We start from the raw sequence: 21,464 nt of genomic DNA, 5'->3' as shown, positions 1-21,464 counted from the left end.
GTTGTGGAGGTGCACTTCCCGTGATCTTCCTATCCTGGCTGTAAAGCCCTTGTTACTCTTTTCATCCCTTACCAAGGGATGCACATCTCCTGCCTTGGCCTGCATCCCTATGCTCTTCCCAGAATACCTGTTCGTACTTCCACATTGTGGAGTGCACTGCCTGTGCATTTTCTTCTTGCCCACTGCCAGGACTCCAGTGCCTTCCTTCCCTGATTTCTTATGCTTGGGGTTTAGGAGCTTTTGCCCTCTATGTCCTTAAAGATCTGTCAGCACTGTTCTGCTCCCTTGTCCTCAAGGGCACTTTCTCAGGAGGTTCTATTGACTAGCTTCTTGAAGAGCTAGAAGTTTGCTTCCCTAAAATTGAATTTTGTCATTCTTTACCTGGCCCATATATCTCAGGACTGAGAATTTTACCAGTACTTTATTTTATAGAAGGCCATTCAAAATTATCAAAATGGAATTTCTTAGTCTTTTACCATTTTTTATTTCAGTATTTTTTCAATAATTGCTTAATAGAACTAAAGCAAAGTTTGATATTTTATATACATACATTTTTAAGTTTCCTTTGTAACAGATAAATACTGTTTGAAACAACCAGAACTTTCTGATACAAAGCTTTAGTATTTATTTAGAAATATTACTTCTCCAAGGAACTTACTTTGTCAATCAGTGACAGCCCTATAGAAACACAGGGAAAATCAATCATTGATTCACCTGGGAGAGAAGCATGCAATGTTGTCTGGTCTGGGTTAAAAATTTGGAAGAAATTGCAGGTGTTGTAAGATAGCCTTAGTCAAATGAGTAGTATCTGAAAAAGGTTTCTTGAATCCCTCCTGAGATGTTCTGGATCTGTTTTCCTTCCCCACTTTTTCTTTTTTTTCATGTATGTCCATATAAACTATGGGTTGGTCAGTACATCTGTTTTGTATATTTATGAATATTCCAGAACTAAAGTATGCTGCTAGGCTAAACTCTACAGAAGAATCTCGGAGCTTCCAAAAAAAAAAAGCTCTGCACAACTGTTCTTTCTTTCGCTTTTCATTATTTCAAGTTGTTCTTACACATAGAATATAATGGATCAATATTTATGAGCAATATCACTTTGGTGTGCATTAAAAGAGTAAGATTTTCCCTCTCTGCCTTAATTAGAGAGTAAAACCAGCAGAATTTACTTAGAATGTCAGAATATAGATGTGCTGGATGCAAAGGAAGCCATAAATTTTACAGATTTTTGAGTTAAAAATACCAGAAGAAGCACTGAAATCCATGAGCATGGTAGTTAGTAGGCAGTGGATGCTAAGATTTGGCCACAGGTAAGTGTATCAGATCATTTTAAGTATCTGATGTGAAAATGGCTTGTAGAGCTCTTACTGCAGTATTCACTGCAGTTATTTTTCTCTCTTCATCCTAACACTGAAACTAATAAGGTAATTTCCCCTCCTTTTGAAAGGTTCCTTTTTTGTTTTTTCAGTTCCTTACAGCTTGGTCTTAATAATTTCTCTGTTTTCTCCATACTTCTTTATGCCCTTTTGAAATCTCTGTGTTTCTAGACATTTTTACATGCCTCCTATGACTGGAGTATCTGTCTCTTACAGTACAGCATCTATCTTTACATTTCTCTTTAAGCAGGAAGAAACACCCCCACTTTTATCTGAACTTTGAGCACTGCTGCCATGTGGAATGCTGCCTGTGCTTGCTTTTACATTTGACCTCCAATTGTGTTTTCTCAAGTTAAAATACAGCCAGGGCTTTGTGTACATTGAAGTGAGCTGACCCTGAATTCTGTATTAAGATTCCAGAGTAGCTTGAACTGGTTGGAAAGAATCAGAAGTCTGCAGCAGTAATTTCACTTATATCTTAGGGTAAATGGTTTTAACCTACAACATATAAAATCAAATAATGGAGCAAATGTAGTACTGACTTCTTGTATTGTAGATGATCTCCATGTTTAGGCTATGCAAAAGATTGTTATTGATCACTACAGAGAACTGGATGTATTGAAGCATTGTACTGCTTCTGATAACTTGCAAGAGTATACTTTATCAAATGAACAATGAAATAGCATACACCGACATCTGGTGTGCAGAACTTAATGAGAATTTTAATAGTTGTATCTCTTTAAGTCTGCTTTAAGTCTACTTTCTAGTTGCACTGAAGCATTGTAACACTTTTTACAATCAAATAAGCATTTGTAACAAGTGGAAATAAAGAAAAATATCTTCTGCATGCTTTTTTTAGTTATTTTTTCCACACTATTCTTCAATTACTCATGGGAGTTAAGAAACAAAAGGTGCATTCCATTCCTTTTCTCTCTAACGTACATAATTCGGTTCTGACTGCAGAGGATATAAATTGATATCTGCTTACTTGAATGTATCATACATTTCTGCTGCCATCAAGCTGTGTTCCAGTGATTTCAAATGATTGAAAAAGCAAAGCCTTATTTAAAACAATTTAATACTTAGATTTTACTGGCCACAAATGGTTTGCATTGACTAGGAGAGAGAAACTGTTGCTGACCATCCATTATGGTTCATTAGAAAGTCAAAGGTACTAAAAAAATTGCAACGGCAAAAAAAAACACCCCATAAAAAACAACAACAAAACCAACCAAAAAAAAAAAACCTAAAAGGAAAAATGCATGCCTCAGGTGGAAGAATAGCTCTGTAGACAGTGATGCTGATGTGTGGGACTAAGGTTAGGGGCTTTTTCTGCTCACAGGTGCCTCCTTTCACAGGCAGTTGCCCCGAGGTCTCTCAGCTGCTCAGGGCCTGCATGTGGCTTCCTGTGATTCTCTCCAAGTGACCTTGGGTAGCTTGGACATTTTAAATAGCTACAGTGGTTTTGATTTATTAATCTAGATAATTTTGACAAAACTGTGTGAAGAGTAAACATACCTAAAATCATACCAGCCTTTTTTAGGAGTTGTTAACCTCTTGTGTGATCTGAGAGGTTTTGATTACCTCTATTCTTTAAATTAGTTCAGTCAGAACCTTCCTGCAGCCTAAGGCAAATGAGGAGATAGGCTTTGGGAAAACATGGACCTGAAGACCTTGCCTAATTTAATGGGTCACGTATTCCATAATCCTGAGAGAAATCTGAAATAGGATTTAGTAAAACTCCCTTGCTAAAGGGGGAGTGGAGGGAAAATGTGATGTCTGGACTCACTAATATGTCAGGTAGTGGTTACTCATGAGGGCAGAAGTCCTTTGCACGGAAGATAAAACTGCAGCTGTAAATGTGGAGATTGGGGAGCTCACCACTTGAGATGCCACCATCACCTCTAGTCATCCCTCATTTGCAGTGACCTACCCCTGTGACTTGATACTTCTTAATGCAGGGTTGGACTAAGCAGGCCAAGGGAGGATGATGTGGGTGGTTTGGTCAATGATATAAATGAGATGAGAAATTCTGACTGTTGGTGGCATCAGGGATGTCAAGCAGTAGTGGAGAAATTAATTTGGCAAGCGTAAGTTAAATCACAAAGCAGATGTGCTTTATGGCTCTAATAAAATAAGAAATTCTTGCATAAATAATTAAATTAGACAAGAAATTTGCGAGGAAAAGAAGGCAAGATGTCTTCTGAAAATGGTAGGATTAGCCTATATCTGAAGTATAGGTGTACTGTGAATCATTTGACCATCCAGGGCTAAAGCTCTATTTATAATGAAGTACTGTCTCTGAGCAGAGGAATCTGTTAGTGCATTTTGGATTCTTCTGCTTCTTTCCCACTCTCAGTAATGGAAAAGGAAAAAAAAATTACCCTGTAAAGGATAGAGTTTCCAGGGTAAATGTTCTAGAGAATGATAATTAGGCACAAACCCTTTACAATGCCCACAAAGAGCAAAATATGCAGTTTGACTATTCCTTTGAAGTCTACAGTTGTTTCTGTTGTGCATATGAACAACTCTCCTTAAAAATCTCTGAGAGTTATACTGTATATTTGAGGACTGAATGTGGTCTCTACAGCTAGATGTTGCCAAGAGGAGAGATTTCACAGCTTCAGGAAATATGATCAAAAGTGGCAGAAAGTTCAAGGATGATGATATTGGAGAAAGGTTGGATCTTGCCAAGAGGAAATTGCTGGTGACCTTACTGAACTAGCATGGTGCAGGCAGATTGCAGAGATTTAAATATGGGAGTGATTAAAGAGGGCATGGTTTGGCATGTAGCTGGGGGGAAAAAATCACAACGTTGGAATAAAATAATCCTTAATAACTTAAAAATTTTGAATTTAATTGTTCTTTCTTGTTACTCAGTTGAATGTAGCATTGATGTGACAAAATGAAGGAGAGGAGAGTATTAGGCACAACTGTAAAGTTTTTTTCTGGTTTTTTGAGAACATAAGTTCTGTTTTGTCCAGCTTAACATCCTTTTTTTTTTTTATATTCAGCAGTATATTATTCAGCCATTGTTACTTGTAGCCAAGCAAAGATGTTAAAGAAAGGAATAACAAGCAAAACGTATTCTGAAATGCTCATTCAGCAAATAGGTTTCCTGCCATTTCCCTGCCTGGAAAACATTGCTGGAGAACAGATTTATGAAAACTGGCTAAAAATACGACTTAGATCATTAGAGGGAACCTATATTAGTTATGTACACTTCCATTACTCTCCACTACTTGTGTTTCTCTATCACCATATTAACTTGTAAAGTAACCCCTTTCTTCCTCTGCAGTCTTGGTTGCAGTTAGCGAAAGCTGAGGTGGCTGTTGGGAGAGCCTTAGACAATGCTGGACATGCCTATATGAGACTGTTGCATTTCCACTGTGTTCAATTAACTTACCTGTTTCTTTTCATTGTAATCTCTCAGAGTGTGACACAGCCTACAAGCAAGCGAAACAGTCACAACTGATCACAAAACAATTAGCCTTTTTCATCCCCTCTGTAAGACCAGTGTTATAAAGAATGTTATTTTCTTCACTCTTTGGAGTAAAGAGTTTCAGTTTTTGTCGTTTATGTACATGGTGTGAGAATTAGCTTATGGACACATGCTTCCTCCTAATGGGTATGCTGCACTTTTTAAAAATGTCCCCTGTGGTAAGTAATAGCTAGACTTTTTTTTTTTTTTTTTTTTTTTTGCCAGCAGGTATGTGTTTCTTTCTGGTAATGAACTCAGTCAATATATTCTTGGTATAGCTAGGGCCCCAAGAGATTAAGAACTCAAACAAAAGTGATGTAAAAAACAGATGTAAATCTGTCCAATGGCCGGAATCAAGTCATCATTTGCACGGTGTAAAACCAATGCATGTGTCTAAACTTAAGAAAAAAAGACATCTGGCTTATAGAGGGTGAAATATAAAAGTGGTAGACACACAGGAGGGGTTGGGTTACTACTGGATGAACAAGGATCCGCTGTAATACTCCTTATATGAAGCAGTGGCCCTACCACTCCTGCTTTTGAAAATGGACTTCTAAATTCCTTGCACTGAGGTTTCTGCTGTTCCTGGGCTGACTGGACAGTTTCATCGTGGGGCAGTTTTCCCTGTCTGCAGGAGGTGTTGGAAGATGCCCATCTGCACCACCTTCCTGTATACAGGCTGGGTTGGACTGTGTGCAGCCCTGTTCTTCCTCCCTAGCCTTTCTCCCAAAACCTTTCCCAGCTGTATCCTGATGTGCTAAATTGCTTAAATTAACTCCAGATTGCTCTGTTTATTGTGTGCCAGAGGAGTGACAGAAGGCAATCAGAGCAGCTTCCTCTCAAATAAACTCCAAGAAAGAGAGGGTACAGGATATTAGGATGGAAAATACTGGGAAGAACCCTGAGGCTTTAATGCCTGTATATTAGACCAGGTCTCTGCTCTTTGCATTTTAATTCTAAGTTTTGGCAGCTTTGTATCCCTGGAAGTGGGGTTTTGGTTGGTTTTTTTTAGTTTTTTTTTTCTTTTTAAAAGAAAACAAAAATGTTGTTTGGTCAAAGTAGCCATTTCTTCTGTCCCACTCAAATGACACTGGAGAAAAGTGAAATAATGCTTCCCTAAGGTTATCAGCCTCCTTGTGGGCCATGTGCACCTCAGTGCCTCTGCTTCTTGTGAAGTCTTCACAGCTGGGATAAGCATCCTCTTTTCTTACCTTACAACTTGCAGCCTAAAATACAAACATAGCAGGTCTGAGGTCAGATCTTTCTCTACATCTGAAGGTATAGTTTTGGCTGGTCATTGCTTATAAAGAGTATCTGTAAGGACAGTAACAGCAGCCCTACTTCAAGCTTTTTTTCTTCCAAAAGCTTCTATAAATATGCCTCCTAATTAGATCCATAATATTATTTTGATAATAGCACTAGGCTTGTTCTAAGAGAGTCACACTGCTTCCAGAAGCAGAGGAATAAACACGGATGTATTCAAAATAAACTTCTGAATGCTTTTACTGAATAAAAATGCCTGGGTGCTGCCAGCTATTGGACAGTCTCTTCACTTAGAAAATTTAATGTGTAAAATTCAGTGCTTCCAAGCATACTTTTGGTCATCTGTCAGCCCTATCCTGTCCTCCTTTTATTATTTCATTATTGTCTGTCTTCCATATGTACATATCTCTTCTGTTTGGTAGGGAGAGATGGGGGATGCACTTGGAAACTAAACATCCTTCTGAGTTACAACAGTTTTAAATGCAATGAAGGAGAATATAGGAGGGATTCTGTTCATTTAGCAAGGAGAAACCACCTTGGTTTCAGCCTTACCTTCACAAAGCCATTAATGTATTAATCAGAAGTCAGAAACTGAGTGACTGTTGATGACATTTCCCGTTCTAACTTTTTATGTGTGTATTACATGCTAGGTTACATGTATTTGATGGCTTTAGGATGTTAGCAGCCTTCAGTTTCAGGAGTAGCAGAAGCTTAAAAGGTTTTTTCTCCTTATTTTGAAGATTCTTTAATTTGATAACATATTGAAATACCCTGTATTATAAAATAAATTGAACTTGTTTTTTTCTTCTGGTCTGTACTCACTTTAAAAATATTGTGTGGCTTTAGACAAGGCTTTCAAACAGAGTTTGGCATGGTTTACATATCAGACAGATGTGTGCTAGATCAGCTTACTGCAGGGGCCCTTGAAGAGAAATCAAAGAGCATGGGAGTTTTCTATTGCAACTTCAGAGAGATTAATCAAGTCAAAAAAGACTAGGAGTAAAAGTACTGGTGGAAAACAGGAAAAAGAACCGGGGCATGCCAATGTTGGATTTGACAAGTACTGTAGGTACATAAGGACTATTTGGCAAAACAGTTTTGTAACTGTTTTCAGGTAAAAGGAGACCTGGGTGTTGGTAGCCAGGAGCCAGAAATGTTATACTAGATCTTTAAAGACTCTAATGGTTGGTTAAAGTTATCATGAGTACATGGTAAACAAATACTGAATTGATTCATGATATCTAATTGTGTTTATATAATCCTAGATACTTGAAGTTTTCTTCTTTCTTTGCCCTTGCAGATTTATTATTTCAAATGATCTTTTTGGGCTGTGTTCTGAATAGTATAGAAAAGAGTTTTCATAGCCAAAGGTTTTCTTGGCACACAGCATTTCATTGCACTTAATTTCTCTTGCCTTTTTTTTTGTTTGTTTGTTTGCTTTTTGTTATTTTGCTGGTTTTTGTTTCTTTTTATTGATTTTTAATCAATCAAATCCTAAATATTGGTTGGCTATTTCTTGCTATGTGGGTATATGAGTTATATACATACAGATGTATTAAACTTTTGGATATCTATTTTTAAAAATGAATATAGGCATCCAAAAAGTATTTAAATTTGTAAACCTCATTAACATAAAACATTTAACATGTTTAATTTTGTGTGTGAATGTGTGTGTGATATCAAGCACTTTTGGCCTTCTGTAACTTACTGCTAAAATTTATTTATGCAGGATTTGTTGTGCTCTGAGGTATACAGAGAAAAACAGTTCAGAAATACTTAATCTATTGGATTGCTATGCTGAAAGAGAATTTATTTTCCTTAAGATTGTTATTTTTCTAGTAGGAATGAATTAATTACTATTGTATTTTCTAAAGTTGTTTTCAGAAAGATTTTCCATATCACTCCTTGTTCTACTCCTTGTTGTTAAACTTACCTTGAGAATTAGGATTATTAGGACATATACTTAAAATTACAGTTCAGGTACTGTTATCAAGGTTGTATAATATGTATCATAAACTTGAACATACTTATGTCAGCAGAATGGTAGGTGGAGAATAAATGGAAGTTAAAGACTGTTAGTGTAAATGATTAGAATATTTGTGAAGTGTTCCTACTGTCTGACTCAAGTAGTCAGTGACTTATTTTTTTTCCCTTTGTAAGGAGACTTATAGGTAGCTCTTTATTACTTGAACTAAGAAAATGCAAACTGAAGAGAAATGCTGGAGTGAAAACTGCTTAATAACAGAACCAAATACAGTCCTGGGTGAATCTTTGGAGAAATTCCAGGAAGCCCTCTCGGAAAAGCTTGTCTAGAACAATTTGCCAGGCACGTCAACGGGACTGTGGGGTGTAGGTCAGTTCTGGTTGAAAGAAGAATGCAGCAACCTGAGTGGTCACAAGGGAGACAAAAAAAGTACGCTCTGTTAGGAAGAAAAATTCCCTTTTCTGTAGTATAATTGAAACAAGGCCTGGTCTGTTGGAACAAAATAGGTAGCTGTACAAAAGACACATTGTTTCTTCTGGGGAAAAAAATAGCAGAAAAGTGTTGATGTACTATTTACCATTTTTAATCAACACACTTAAGCTCTATCTAATACTTGACCAAAAAAACCAGCAAGGAATATTTTTAAATGAAGACTTATTTCTTGCCTATTTGCAGAGAAAGTAGTACCTCTATTCTAAACCATTAATGTGAGGCAGGATTGTGATCAAAAGCTGCTAAGGCAGTAGAAGTCACAGGAGGAAGTCACTTGGTCCACATGGTGGAGAAGCTAAGGTGTTGCCTACACTGTACTTAGGTGGTCTTTGGAAGCTCTTATTGTTAGTTTTGCCCACTATCCAAAAAATAAAACATAAAGGTCTCTTTATAGCTTTTTAAATAAATCTTTCATTCCACTGCATAGACAATAATGGATTTTTTTTTTTTTTAATATGGACAACCGGAGGAGATTAAGTTTGCTTTATTAGAGAGCTGGCCTTACACAGTATTACAGTACTTGTTTCCATTTAATTTCTTTTCCTAAAAATAACTTTCAAGACCATTGATCTGTCTAAACTGAATTTCTCAGAGAAGTAAACTCTGATGCTTAAAATTTTAACAAATCTATTAATGCTATTGATATTGCTTCTGAGTTCAGTAACTACTGTGGATTTTTCTTGGCAATGGATGAATGCAGGCAAGAGATATTTATGATCTTTTGTCAGAGTTTGTTCTTAAATCAACACTTCTACTTTTTGGTTTGCTACTGTCTAGTGAGGTACAAATCCCAAATGAAGCTCTCCCCACAGTTGTGAGCATTTATTTCCAATGGTTATCTTCACAGTGCAAAGCAGACTGTTGCTTCAGTTCCAGGGTAGTTTTTTAAGATTTGAATCCATGCTTCATTAATTATTGCTCTCAGAATTGTTTTATTGCTATTTTTTTTTGTCCATTGCTTCTTTAAAGAAGTCTTAAACTGCTCACTAGTTACATACATCCCACATCACTGTATATATATGCTGCACTAGTCAAAATGTTTGGCAGCTGGCAACTTTTTAGAGAAGTATTTGGGAGAAACAGAAGGGCCTCTCTGTTTAGTTTTGTTTATTGATTCCCTTAAAAACTCACACAAAGCATCTCTTACAGTTTAGAAATTACAAATTTAGCAAATTAAACTTTTTCATGTATATGACAATGAATATTAATTACAAAAGCAGATGTTTGTGAGAAGAACATTTGCCTTCATTTTTGAAGTTGTAATTGTATATTCAAGACACACAAGCTTTCATTTGCATCTGTTTTTCTTATGTTGAAAGGTTTTTATTAAGTATATTTTTTTAAATAGCCCTTTCTCTTCTTTATTTTTAATAAAAGAACCACCGTAGTGTGAAAGACAATCACCTGCATTTTAAGAATAGGTTATATTCTTTGATTTTCTGTGACTTATTTTTGAAAATATGTCCTATTTTCACCCAAATTGTTTTGGAATGGAGGTACTTTGCAACATATTTTTGTTGTTTCAACTTGTTCCATCAAGGCTTGTGTTGATTCAGCTTTGATGAAAACTATCTTTTAAAGTAGCCAGGATACTTCCATTGCTCTCCTTTATTCTCTTGTTTTGTCATTTACCGAGCATATATGTGCTGTGCATTTTTTCATTGTTGATGGTGGCACTTGCTTTAAATTCTGTTTCAGATGATTCTTTAATTAGTGAGACTATCTCTTCCCTATATTTTCCTTTGTTGCCACAGATTTCACCCCCCTCCTTAAAATAATACCTAATAAAACTGATTAATGCGGTGAGAAATAATGGTAGCTAAACATCTCTCAGAGCAAGCCAAGCCAAGCAAGGAATAAAACTCTTTAAAACTGTGTGATGCTTTCATTCAAAAGAGCAAACAAAGCTGCATGAATTGGCTAGATAATGCTTATGCCAAGTGGCATAATTTCTAGATACAGTCTTATTCTATCCTCTTTTGTCCTTTCTTTAGGGACAAGAGCTGCTTAGTTTTATGATTTTTTAATACCCCTAATATGTTGTGGGTACTGCTGTAGTCTAAATTATGTAGATGTAATTGCAAAAATTATTCTTACCGATAAGAAACATATGCTCTCTACATTTTCCACACTATTTCAGTGTTTTTAATGAAAAACATATTTGATGTTTGTCTCCAGCAAAGAGGTAATGAAGTATCATGCCTGGAGGAGGCTTGTGTTTTCACCTCAAGTAGCAAGGCTGAAACTTCAATACTAAGCAGTCTTACAAATCAGGGCCATGAGGTGAAGGTAGCTTGATTCCAAAAGCTTTGCTCTGGAAACTGTCTTCTGACATAAGATAGGATAAGTAAGTCATGGAGAGAAACAGTTACAAAAATGTATGATGGATAGTTCTGAAGATATTGTTTTGAAAAGGATTTAGAATTGGATATGAAGCCATTATAGAACATCAAGGAACAATGATTCCACTTGTCTCATACCTAAGTGGATTTTAAGTGTGTGTTTTAAGCTACTGTGAGTTTCCACACGGACTTTGGAATTTTTTCCATATTTGAGGTACTTGGGTAAAATAGCATAAGGAGTTAGTAAGGAAAACTAATTTAGGAGAAAATGAGAATGGTTGTGCTTTCACAGATGAAGGATCTGTCTAACCATGCATCCCCTCACTGTGGCAATTCTTGGAGGCATATTTCTAGGAAACTTTTGTGAAAATATGCAAATCTTCAGCAGTTTGTGGCTGAAGAAACTCTTGTGACTGAGGTGATGTGTTTTCATGTAGGAATTACGTATTTTTTTTCAACTTTAACTTCTTCAGTGGCTTTCTGAGTCCGTGCAAGCTTTTAGCATAAATATATACATCCACAGCTCTCAATTTAGAGGAAATGTACCTGAACACACACATACACCGCCAGTCCCCATCTTGTCTCTTGCTATCCAGACATATTCCTGGAGGTAAAACCAGGACCAAAGCAGCAGTGGCTGTCTTGAGTGGACTTTCTCTCAGGTCCATACTCCATGTTCAATCAGTGGCTTCTTGTTTATTCCTTCTCTCCCTTTACTATTTAGTGGCTAATTTAATATTTTATTGGTACAGCTCCCATTAGGGTTTTTCATTCTTATGTAACCAACTCTTTTTTAACAAATTCTAAGTGTAACATTTCAGACTGTGTGGAAGGTGTTGCTTACACACAAGCTGCTAGTGACACATCACTTACATTCTACCTACCTAGAAAGGAAACAAACCTTAATGATCAAAACAGAAACCATCCTTTTTCCCTCCTTTAACACTTTATTGATAACTCAGTCAAGAAATTATGCAGGAAGGACCACTTGAACATAAATTCCTGAGGAAGGAAAAAGTAATGTTCTAGAAATGTGACAATGAGAAGACAAATGAGGGGGATGAGCCTGGTTTCATATGTCAGATTTTTTCCATTTGCATATCAGATCAGCTATCAAAACATGATTTTTTCCCCCTTTGTTTTAAACTAGATGTACTATGAATGAATGCTGATACAAGACACAAGTTTTTTCAGGATATATATTATCAGTATGTTAGATAGATTCTTTGTATCAGAGAAGTTAGTGTGTAGTGAGACTGGAAGAATGTGAATGTTTTTACAGAAAGCAAGGAAAAAGAAGTATCAAAGATCTGACTGTAACCTGAGAAGTGCACATTTCTCTCTCACTATTCTACAGAAATACCACCTACTTCAATAATTTCCTTGCTACTTTGTAGCTGATAATCAGGAATTAGAAGAACCCTCATGTGCTGCTATTAAACTGATATGGACAGTGAGCGGTCTGTTATACAAACGTGTTAATGTAACATATTTAAATTCTGATTCCTCTGTATGTCCAAAATGTGCTCTAATACAGTGTGGATAAGATGCCTTTTATTCTAAGGCCACCAAAGGTTAAAAACTACTGAAAACTCTGTCCCATGAATATCTCTGACAGGAATTCCTGTTTACATTATGAGTAGAAGGAATTGTTGAAACTGATTGTCATGGTTTGACATAGCTTTTTTTTATTTCTGTTGTAATCAGCAACTGCTTTATGTTCTCAGATCTCAGAGCTTAACATAGTTGTGCAAGAAATAATGGTAGCACTCTTGATTAATTTCTTTTTAATAAAAAATGCAGGGACATGGGCAACCCAACAGGAAGCTAGCTGGGCCACAGGACATTTAACTGTTTTGAAATAATTCTATTTTTGCCAAGTGCTTTATTTAGCTTAGGCTTCTACCTTCCAAAGTCTTCACAGATATCTGTGGTTTATTCCTTTGTAGATCAAAAGTGGTCTCCTGTGTGCAATAGAAAGATGTGAGGGTTTACATTGATCCCTAATTAAACACAGAATCACAGAATAAGCTGAGTTGGAAAGGACTTGGAAGGGACCCACAGGGACCATTGAGTTCAACTCCTGGCTCTGCACAGGACCATCCCCCAGGATCACACCATGTGCCCAAGGATATGTCCAAATGCTTCTTGAACTCTTCTCAACCAGAAAGATAATTTTCTTCTGGTTGCAGGGAAGTTCTTCTATAAGGTGTTGGACTTGTTGTTTTGATCTCAAATTCATGTTTTTTAATCAGAAAATGCAATACAAACCTGTCAAATTACAGTGAATATCAGTTCAGCAATTATTATTTGAAATAATTTTGACCTCATTAAAATAGGAAAATTATGCTTAACGGAATTTCTAGCGATGACTCTTCTGAGAACATTACAGTGGGTTTGAACAAAAACAACTATATAACAGTACAAATGCAAAGAATCGTTATTGTTAACTTCAAGGATCTGGATTTTATCCTAAGTGTGGAAGCTTGGTCAGAGAGAGTTAGAAAGAAAAGCATTCAATGAGCCATCTCTAATTCACATAGATATTTCTGTAGCCATGGTGATTCAGCTTTTTCTGTAACCATCATATTTGTTATTCTCACCAAACAAAAAATTAAATATCTGGATCACATCAGTTATGTTAACTAGTTTCAATTAATTTTATTAGGGCTGTCTCATTCTATCTGAGGAGAAGAAAACCCTTCTAACCTAAGGTTAGACCCTTTGTCTAACCTGATATATCAGTATGGCTGCCTAAAAATCTGGAAAAAACCTTGCTTTTAAAACTCGGTGTGCGAGTATTGTCTTGAGACTGGAATAACAGGTTTCCATTTCAAAATACACTTCCATTTCAAGTGTATTATACTGCTTTGGAAACCAGTGTATTCTGATTGATAGCAATTCTTCTTGCGGTTTTTAATCAATTGAAACTAAATTTTTGAAGTCTTTGGTTCTGTAAGCTTTGGATACCTAATGATGTTTTGAATCATGGTCAGAAGCAGTTCTTAGCACAGTCTTTCTAAATTACTGTCTTTTAGTATGGTATAATTTCTGCCTAGTGATAACTTTTCATTCATGTAATTTGTAGGTGTTAAAATGTAACATATGTTTGTTACTGGGCCCTGAATGTTTGACATTATCTAAGAGTAGTATGCAAATACTCGCATGACACACCTGTGTTGTGAAATATTTTTTCACAATGAAAATGGATTAATAGGTGTTGTGGGGAGGACTGTTCTGCTTATTTTTTACCAAGGATTCTTTTTGTTTCTTTGTTTTTCAGATAATGGAGGACAAACTTTAGCAGGGGGGAATAACTGGCCACTGAGAGGGAGAAAATGGACCCTCTGGGAAGGAGGAGTGAGAGGTGTAGGCTTTGTTGCAAGTCCTTTGTTGAAACAAACAGGTGTAGAAAGTCATGAACTCATCCATATCTCTGACTGGCTGCCAACGCTGGTGCACCTCGCTGGAGGACATACCAATGGCACTAAGCCCTTGGATGGCTTTGATGTTTGGAACACTATCAGGTAACTTTCATGTCAAATCACCGAGACATCATTCTTGTATGAGAAGAATTTAATCAGCCCAGAAAACAAAACTGAAGTGGGGAGGGAAATATTACCTGTTCCTTTCCCATAAATAAGGGAAAGTATAAATGCATTTAATTGTGCCGTCTATGAGAGAATTATTCAGGCTACAAATTAATCCTGCTTACAGATGCAAAGCTTTCATACAGCTTTAACCTGTTATTTTGAATTTTTCGGTATGAACACTACAGCTCACAAATATGGTATACTTCTTCAAGAGCATTGTGTGATCCCGAAGTATGTTAACTGAGTTTGCACAGCATGGAGTATAAGTTTTAAATTTTATGAACCAAACCCTGCTCTCTACAGAGCTCAGTCAGGTGTCTCTGTCATATGCATCTGGAATTGGACATGTGGGAAATCTGTGCAGACATTAAACTCACTAAACATGGATTCCACTTTGATTGATTGTTAGCTGAGTGCAGGACTTGTCGGGCTGGCTTACAATGTAACCACTTGCACAGACCCATGTCATGCTGTCCAGTGTCTCAAAAAGCCATTGAGATCGAGTACAAAAGTACACCTGACCTGGTTCCTGAAGGTCATGATGTTGTGACTGATTCAAGCAAGCTGAAATACTTAAAAGCACAATGCAGACATGCTTAGATGACTGGAAAAAAGAGGCAGCATAGCTCCAGCTGGGTTATTTCAATGTTTGTTTATTCCACTAAAAAAATATTACAAAGTCCTTAAAACCTATGTTTCTGCAGAATTTGAAAGTTCTGTGACCAACCTTTGGTTTTTCAAAAATTGTGTTGGTTTAAATTCCTATGTTTCTTCCTTTTATGTGCTGCGTGTAATGTATTCATTGATATGGCTAAATGCAGTTGTCTGTACTCGAAGAAGTTATATTTATTTTAGTAGGTCTTTGAATATAGTTTTAATTCACATAAGAATAATTTAGGATGGAAAGTTTAATACTGCCAAAGCAGAATAAAAGGACTAACAATTCTACTTCCTACATGCTATTCAGTTGAGGAGTAGTGTTCTCTTTCTTTTGGTAGCCTTTGTTCTGTATTTATAGCAGGTAGACTATACCATATTATCTCTGTTTTCACCCTTTGTCCCCTTCCTTTTTTTGTGTGTATCCTAGACTGTGAATTGCAAGAGTTAAAAGCAATTCGTATACAAGCATGAGCTGCCTGGGTTAGGGACTGAGATGACAAATAGTGAGTTAGAGTAGGTAGATGCTAACCCATGTACCCATCCATGGATCCATCTGTATGGATCTTGGAGTGAAAAACAAAAAGCAAAACCAAACCCAACCCCCAACACCTCCTTGGAATTAAACCCTATATCTTGAGTTCAGAATTGTTTTGTCTATACCTGTAGCATTACCTGTTTGAAGCTGGTAAGCTTGGTTTCATTCTTAGTGCTGCCTGTGTTTCTGAAGAGCTAAGGAGTGGTTTTCTGTAGTAGCTGGAGTTTGCAGGAAGCTTATGGCTTTGTGCCCATGTGTACTGTATGGCTCTCTTCCAAGTGGAAGAAGATAACGATATGTGTAATTGAGGCCAGGGATCATTAACTGCCCGAAGGAATGGAGACTCCCATCCAGCCAGAAAAAGTAAAATGTTGTACTTGTCAGTGTTCCTGTGGGGAAACTTAGCATCGGCAGGATCCTGCATGCACCTAAACCATAGACTTCTCTTCCAGCTACCATTAGAATTCCTGCCTACTTCAGGTTCAGTTTCAACCATGTATTTTTGCAACGGATTGATCTTCTCAGATCAGGTTACTTCGTCAGGAGAGCTGTTGGGAAAGATAGGTACAGCTGTGCCAGCACACTGCTGACATTTGCATTTCTGTCTTTGTAAAGGGAATGAATGCAATGTTTACTGGGATTGCCAGGGAACAGGTGACTAGCAGTGTTGTTGGGAGTGTCAAAGAGAGGGCCTTAGTCTGGACAGGTAACAAGTCAGGTTTTCTAGCTGTTAGGCTATTCCTTGGTTGACCTTGCAGCCAAAATGTCAAATTTCACATGATTTTCCCATGTAATCAGGATAAATGAGTGTATTAAATTTCATGAACATAATTCAAAAGGTCACTTGAATATTGGATAGCAAACAATGAAGGCATAGTGCCCTTTTAGTGCTATCTGATGAAAAGTTCAAATCTATTGTTTTTCTGGGACCAAATGGCTCATAGTGAGTGAAATTATAACTTGCTAAGATTCTAATTCATTTAAAAAAATAAAAATTAATCACTGTGTTACATCTATTTTTCTTCCAGTACAGTCTAAGGTAAATAGATGCATAAGCTTCTTGTGATTTTTTTGTTTTCGGGGGGGACATGTTACTCCTGAGCCTGTCAGTTCATATGTGTGTAATCAAAAGGAAAAAGATCATAAATTTGGAACCTTGATTTAGATATTCAAAAGAATATATGGGATGGTGCAGATATTCTCAGAAGTCAAAAAAATATTGAATCTATGTCAGTGATATCTGTCTATTAATGATCAGTATTTAAAAAATTGGATCTTAATATGATATGTATGTAATAATATAAAGTATAATAATTTAATATAATAATTTATAATAAATAATATACTACTGAAAATAACTATGTATAAATGTAATATACTATAGAAATACGAATATATATACAACACACAGAAATTCAACATAAATTTTTAAATGCTGGGTATAAATTCTAGACCAAAATGAACATTCTGTCATTACTTTAAATGACTTATACTCCAAATTAGGATTTACATTAAAGTGACACCAATTAATATTAAGTTCTTGTAGTATAAAGAAGTACTGAGAGTCACATATATAGCCAAGTGTTCCTTTCCTACCTTGTCTACTTAATTCTGGCTTGAAGAACCAGAAGACATTTAACAGTTAGGAGGCAGTAGCAGGAAATAGCAGGAAAAGATGATGTTCAGGAGCATCTTGCAGACAAAAATGCCTTCTTTCTTTCATTCATTTTGGTTAGTTATACTTTAAGTTTCACTCATGCAATGCATGAAAATGAGGAAGCACAGTGTGTTCTCACTGTTTGAACTCTTAGGCAAAAATTTGCATGGTACTTAAAAGCTTGGCAGGGATTTAAACTCAAAAGCTTGTCTGCTCTTTCCAAATCCATCTGCTGACCCATTAGTGTTTCAACACTGTATCAATGAAAGACTTAACACAAGAGGAATATGATTTTATTTTAAATGGAAACTGAAATAGAGCAGGTTTTGCTCACACTCTTATAGCTTACTCAGACTCTGGCAGCCTTACTCACCAGGACGTGTGTGTGTCCAGGAAGTCTGCCCAGGATGGCAGAGGGGCAGAGGATTTCAAGCTATCCACCTGGCATCCTCACACCATGATGTTTGTGAGCACATAATGGGCCTAACTGTGGTGCAGAGGTCCAGGGATGCCTGGTGTGAAGTCCTTCAAGCTTCTGTGTTCTTCTTAGGTTGGTAACTTAGGTGTGCAGGTTCTAGTTGTGCTTGTTTGTGTCCTTTTGATGCTGCATCTGTGTCCTGCATCACCTCTGTGAGTCACCAAGGGCCATCCTGTTTTGTCTCCAGATGTCCCTGTCCTGTAGAATTTACCTCAATGTGCTGGGGCTTTTCTGACATGCTAGTCTGGATCAGATGGCTGTTACAAGAGCCCTTTCCCTGCCCTTGTGCTCATGACATCTTCACATGCAGATTTTAGCAGTCTTTCTCCATCCATACCAATCTTGGACTGGTTTTATGTGCAATATTATTTTGCTGCATACAAGTAAACCAGCACTACATAATTTTAATTTTACTCTGAATAACTTTGGAATGAAATTTAACTTCCTCTTTGATGTCTTTAGCTTCTTTTTGAAAATAACATAGCATAGTATCACTGTGTCAACCCATTTTTTGATAACTATCAGATGTTTCCAGTCTCAGGTGTCAACATTTATAAAGGTTCATAAATAAATAATAAATCATAGTAGATTTCCCTTTTCTCTTGCCTTAGATTATCATGGATAAGACTATAACATAGTTCAAAAACAGTGTACATATTAAAAATTATTTCTGAAAATATGGTGATAATATCACTGATATATTTTACAAAAATAGTTGAGAATAGCAAGAACAATACTAAAATGCAACCAGTCATGGAGTCTAAATTGTACTGCATATTTCCAAGCAAGTATCGCAAAAGGCATTTTTAAGAAACATCTGTTCTCCAGATGCTTACTGCTCTATTGAAATAAAGACACTTGGAAAAATGATTTTTCTTTGGTTGATACATTTTTTTTGATGCATCTTGATTTTCAGCACAGAATATCTAGTGTGCCTGTGCTCAGAGAATGTATTTTATTTTGCATTAACAGAAGAATGTAATGGTAGACCACATGAAGCAGTATGATGGGCGCTGAGATTCAGGGTAAAGTACAGTACAAATAACTGTTATTTTGTCAAAGCTTATTATTAAGCAGAGAGTTTAGAGTTTTACTTATATATTTTGTAGGGCAAGTTTCATTTTTATATTTTTATGATCTTGAAAAATCATAACTGATTAGGTGTAGCAAATGAAGTAAGATCAACTTGAATTCTTCTGTACTGAATGGACATTTGTTTTAGAAATCAAGCACCTGTTTAAAAAACATTTCATGGTTGTGATATAAATTAACACAGAAGAAAGAGCAGTCTAAAGCTGAGAGTGTGTTTATTTCCAGCATGTCTGAAATGCAATCATTTTAGGAAAACATTAAAAATAAGACACAGAGAAATATGACAAGGTTATAAAGGCTCAGATTTGCTTAGTTATGCTGAGAATGTTTTTGTGCAAGACAAACATACACTGAAAAACCTTGGATTCCTTTCCAAGGACACCTTCTGGCTGTTTAACAACAGCAAAAGGGGAAGATTGTATGTAGATCTTTGTTTGTGCTCACTAAGGAATGATAGGGCTTTCCGTATGTTTTAAGAACTTTGCAAATCAGAAGAATGAACTAGCTGATTCTCATACCAACTCTGAAGTTAAGCCACATGCTTTCATTAAGCTGTTCTTACATAGAGAACTGTTTCTAAAAACAGCAGCTTTTAACTGCTTAGTTAAATAACTAAGACAGATCTTAATTATTCTGCCATCCGACAGGGTAGAATAATAAGCAGACAATATAAAAAGTTTCTTATATTTAGGAGGAGGAATGACGTATTAGGACATTGAAGTCTAAAAATAAATATTCTAAAATTAGAGCGTTGTAAGATATGGCTGCACAGGCAGTTGCTAAAATACAAAGGGAGGTTTCCCTAGAGAATATTATTGCTTTGTTATTGTAGCTCTCCTGGCTAGGCTATATTCCTGATGCAAAACACCCTTGCAGAACATGCCAATCTGAAGTTGAACTACAAGGTGAATCACAGTTGAACTCTGTGAAGTTTTGTAAATGGGAAGGAGGGAAGAGTTAAGGCACTTCCAGGGAAATGGATCTCTGTTACAGGCATAAATTTCTTATCTGTTGTTGCCAGAATGTTGTTTCTGTTTTCCTCATGTCTTTTGCTATGAGGCAGGTGATTTTTTCAACATACAGTGCCAAATTATTTGGCTATTGTTTTGTGATATATGCTGGTTATGAGCATCCATGCTCTGTATAGCAAGAATTACTGGACTAACACTCAAACTGAAAAACAGTGCTGTAGCATGTAATAGCTCTATGGAGCTTATTGCAGTGTTGCCATAGGGATCAGGGAACATATCTCATGATTACATGTAAATCACATCCAAGGTAGTAACAATGTTGTTCTATCCCAGAACAAAAATGGATTCAATAATAATGGCAACTTCTGCATTACATTAATGGAAGTATAATCTTTATTTTTTGTGTTCTATCAGCTGTAATGCAAATAGCCATGTTTAGTATATAATATCCACTGTCCATGTTAAAATTTGTAAAGCAACTTACCTCAGTCTGCTTGAACGCTATGAATACACTTGGTATACACTGTATAGTCATAGACTCACGTGGAATCCTAGAATAGGCTGGTTGAAAGGGACCTTTAAAGGTCATCTAGGCCAACCTCTGTGCCTTAGACAGGGACATCTTCAACTAGATCAGGTTGCTCTAAGCCCTGTTCACTTGACCTTGAACGTTTCCAGGGATGGATTGTCTACTATCTCTCTGGGCAACCTTTACTAGTGTTTCACCACCCTCATCATAAAATTTCTTTCTTAATATCCAATCTAAATTAACTGTCCATCAGTGTAAAACTGTTACCGCTTGTCCTGTCACAACAGGCCCTACTAAAAAGTCTGTCCCTGTCTTTCTTGAAGGCCCCCATTAAGTACTGAAAGGCTGCTATGAGGGCTGCCCAGATCCTTTTCTTCTCCAGACTGAACAAACCAAAACAGCCTGTCCAGAAAGGGAGGTGCTCCAGTCCTGTGATCATCTTGGTGGCCTCCTCTGGGCTCACTCCAGCAGGTCCTTCCTGTGCTGGGACCCCAGAGCTGAGGCAGCCCTGCAGGTGGGGTCTCAGCAGAGCAGAGCAGAGGGGCAGAATCCCCTCCCTGGCCCTGCTGGTCCCTCAGCCCTGTGTGAATACTGAGTAGCAATGTATGAATATTGAATCTATAAAGATGAGAAGTAAATAGGAATAGATTACTTAATTCTTCTGTATTTGACTATGGTGGAAGATACTGGACTACTTAGCATATCTCTGGTGGTTTCTTTCTTTTAAAATATTCTGGAAAATGTAGATTCAGCACAGAAATTTAAAGAAAGTCGTCCCAGGCAGTTATTGCAGAGTCAATCACAGATTATAAATTTGAATCCTAGTTTGACTTTTGCTAAATGGTTCTTGTTACTGTTACCTATGAAGAGATGGTGAAAGGCACACTTGAACACAGCTGTCAATGGAGCACATAGAGACAGAGTTTATTAAATTTAAGATAAAATTTGTTTAAATAAGGCCTAACATTCTTTAATTAAGAATGTGACTACTATAGACAATGGAGGTGG

At 36.7% G+C, this 21,464-nt stretch overlaps 1 protein-coding gene across 2 annotated transcripts in view; it reads left to right on the top strand.

The window, feature by feature from the left end:
- ARSB (arylsulfatase B) overlaps nucleotides 1-21,464 on the top strand; it is a 78,119-nt gene that overhangs the window by 16,639 nt on the left and 40,016 nt on the right. For both annotated transcript variants that reach the window (XR_015772428.1, XM_088054563.1), the window contains exon 5: nucleotides 14,225-14,468. Coding sequence is in view for 1 of the 2 variants with exons in the window: in XM_088054563.1 (XP_087910689.1) it covers nucleotides 14,225-14,468 (244 nt within the window). In the remaining variant the exon portion in view is untranslated. The remainder of the gene's footprint in view (nucleotides 1-14,224; nucleotides 14,469-21,464) is intronic.

This window comes from Pseudopodoces humilis, chromosome 4 (assembly GCF_049639895.1).
Source record: "Pseudopodoces humilis isolate 2021_Gansu_Grassland_sample_001 chromosome 4, ASM4963989v1, whole genome shotgun sequence".
Taxonomy (NCBI): Eukaryota; Metazoa; Chordata; class Aves; order Passeriformes; family Paridae; genus Pseudopodoces; species Pseudopodoces humilis.
This window is presented reverse-complemented; position numbering and strand designations above follow the sequence as displayed.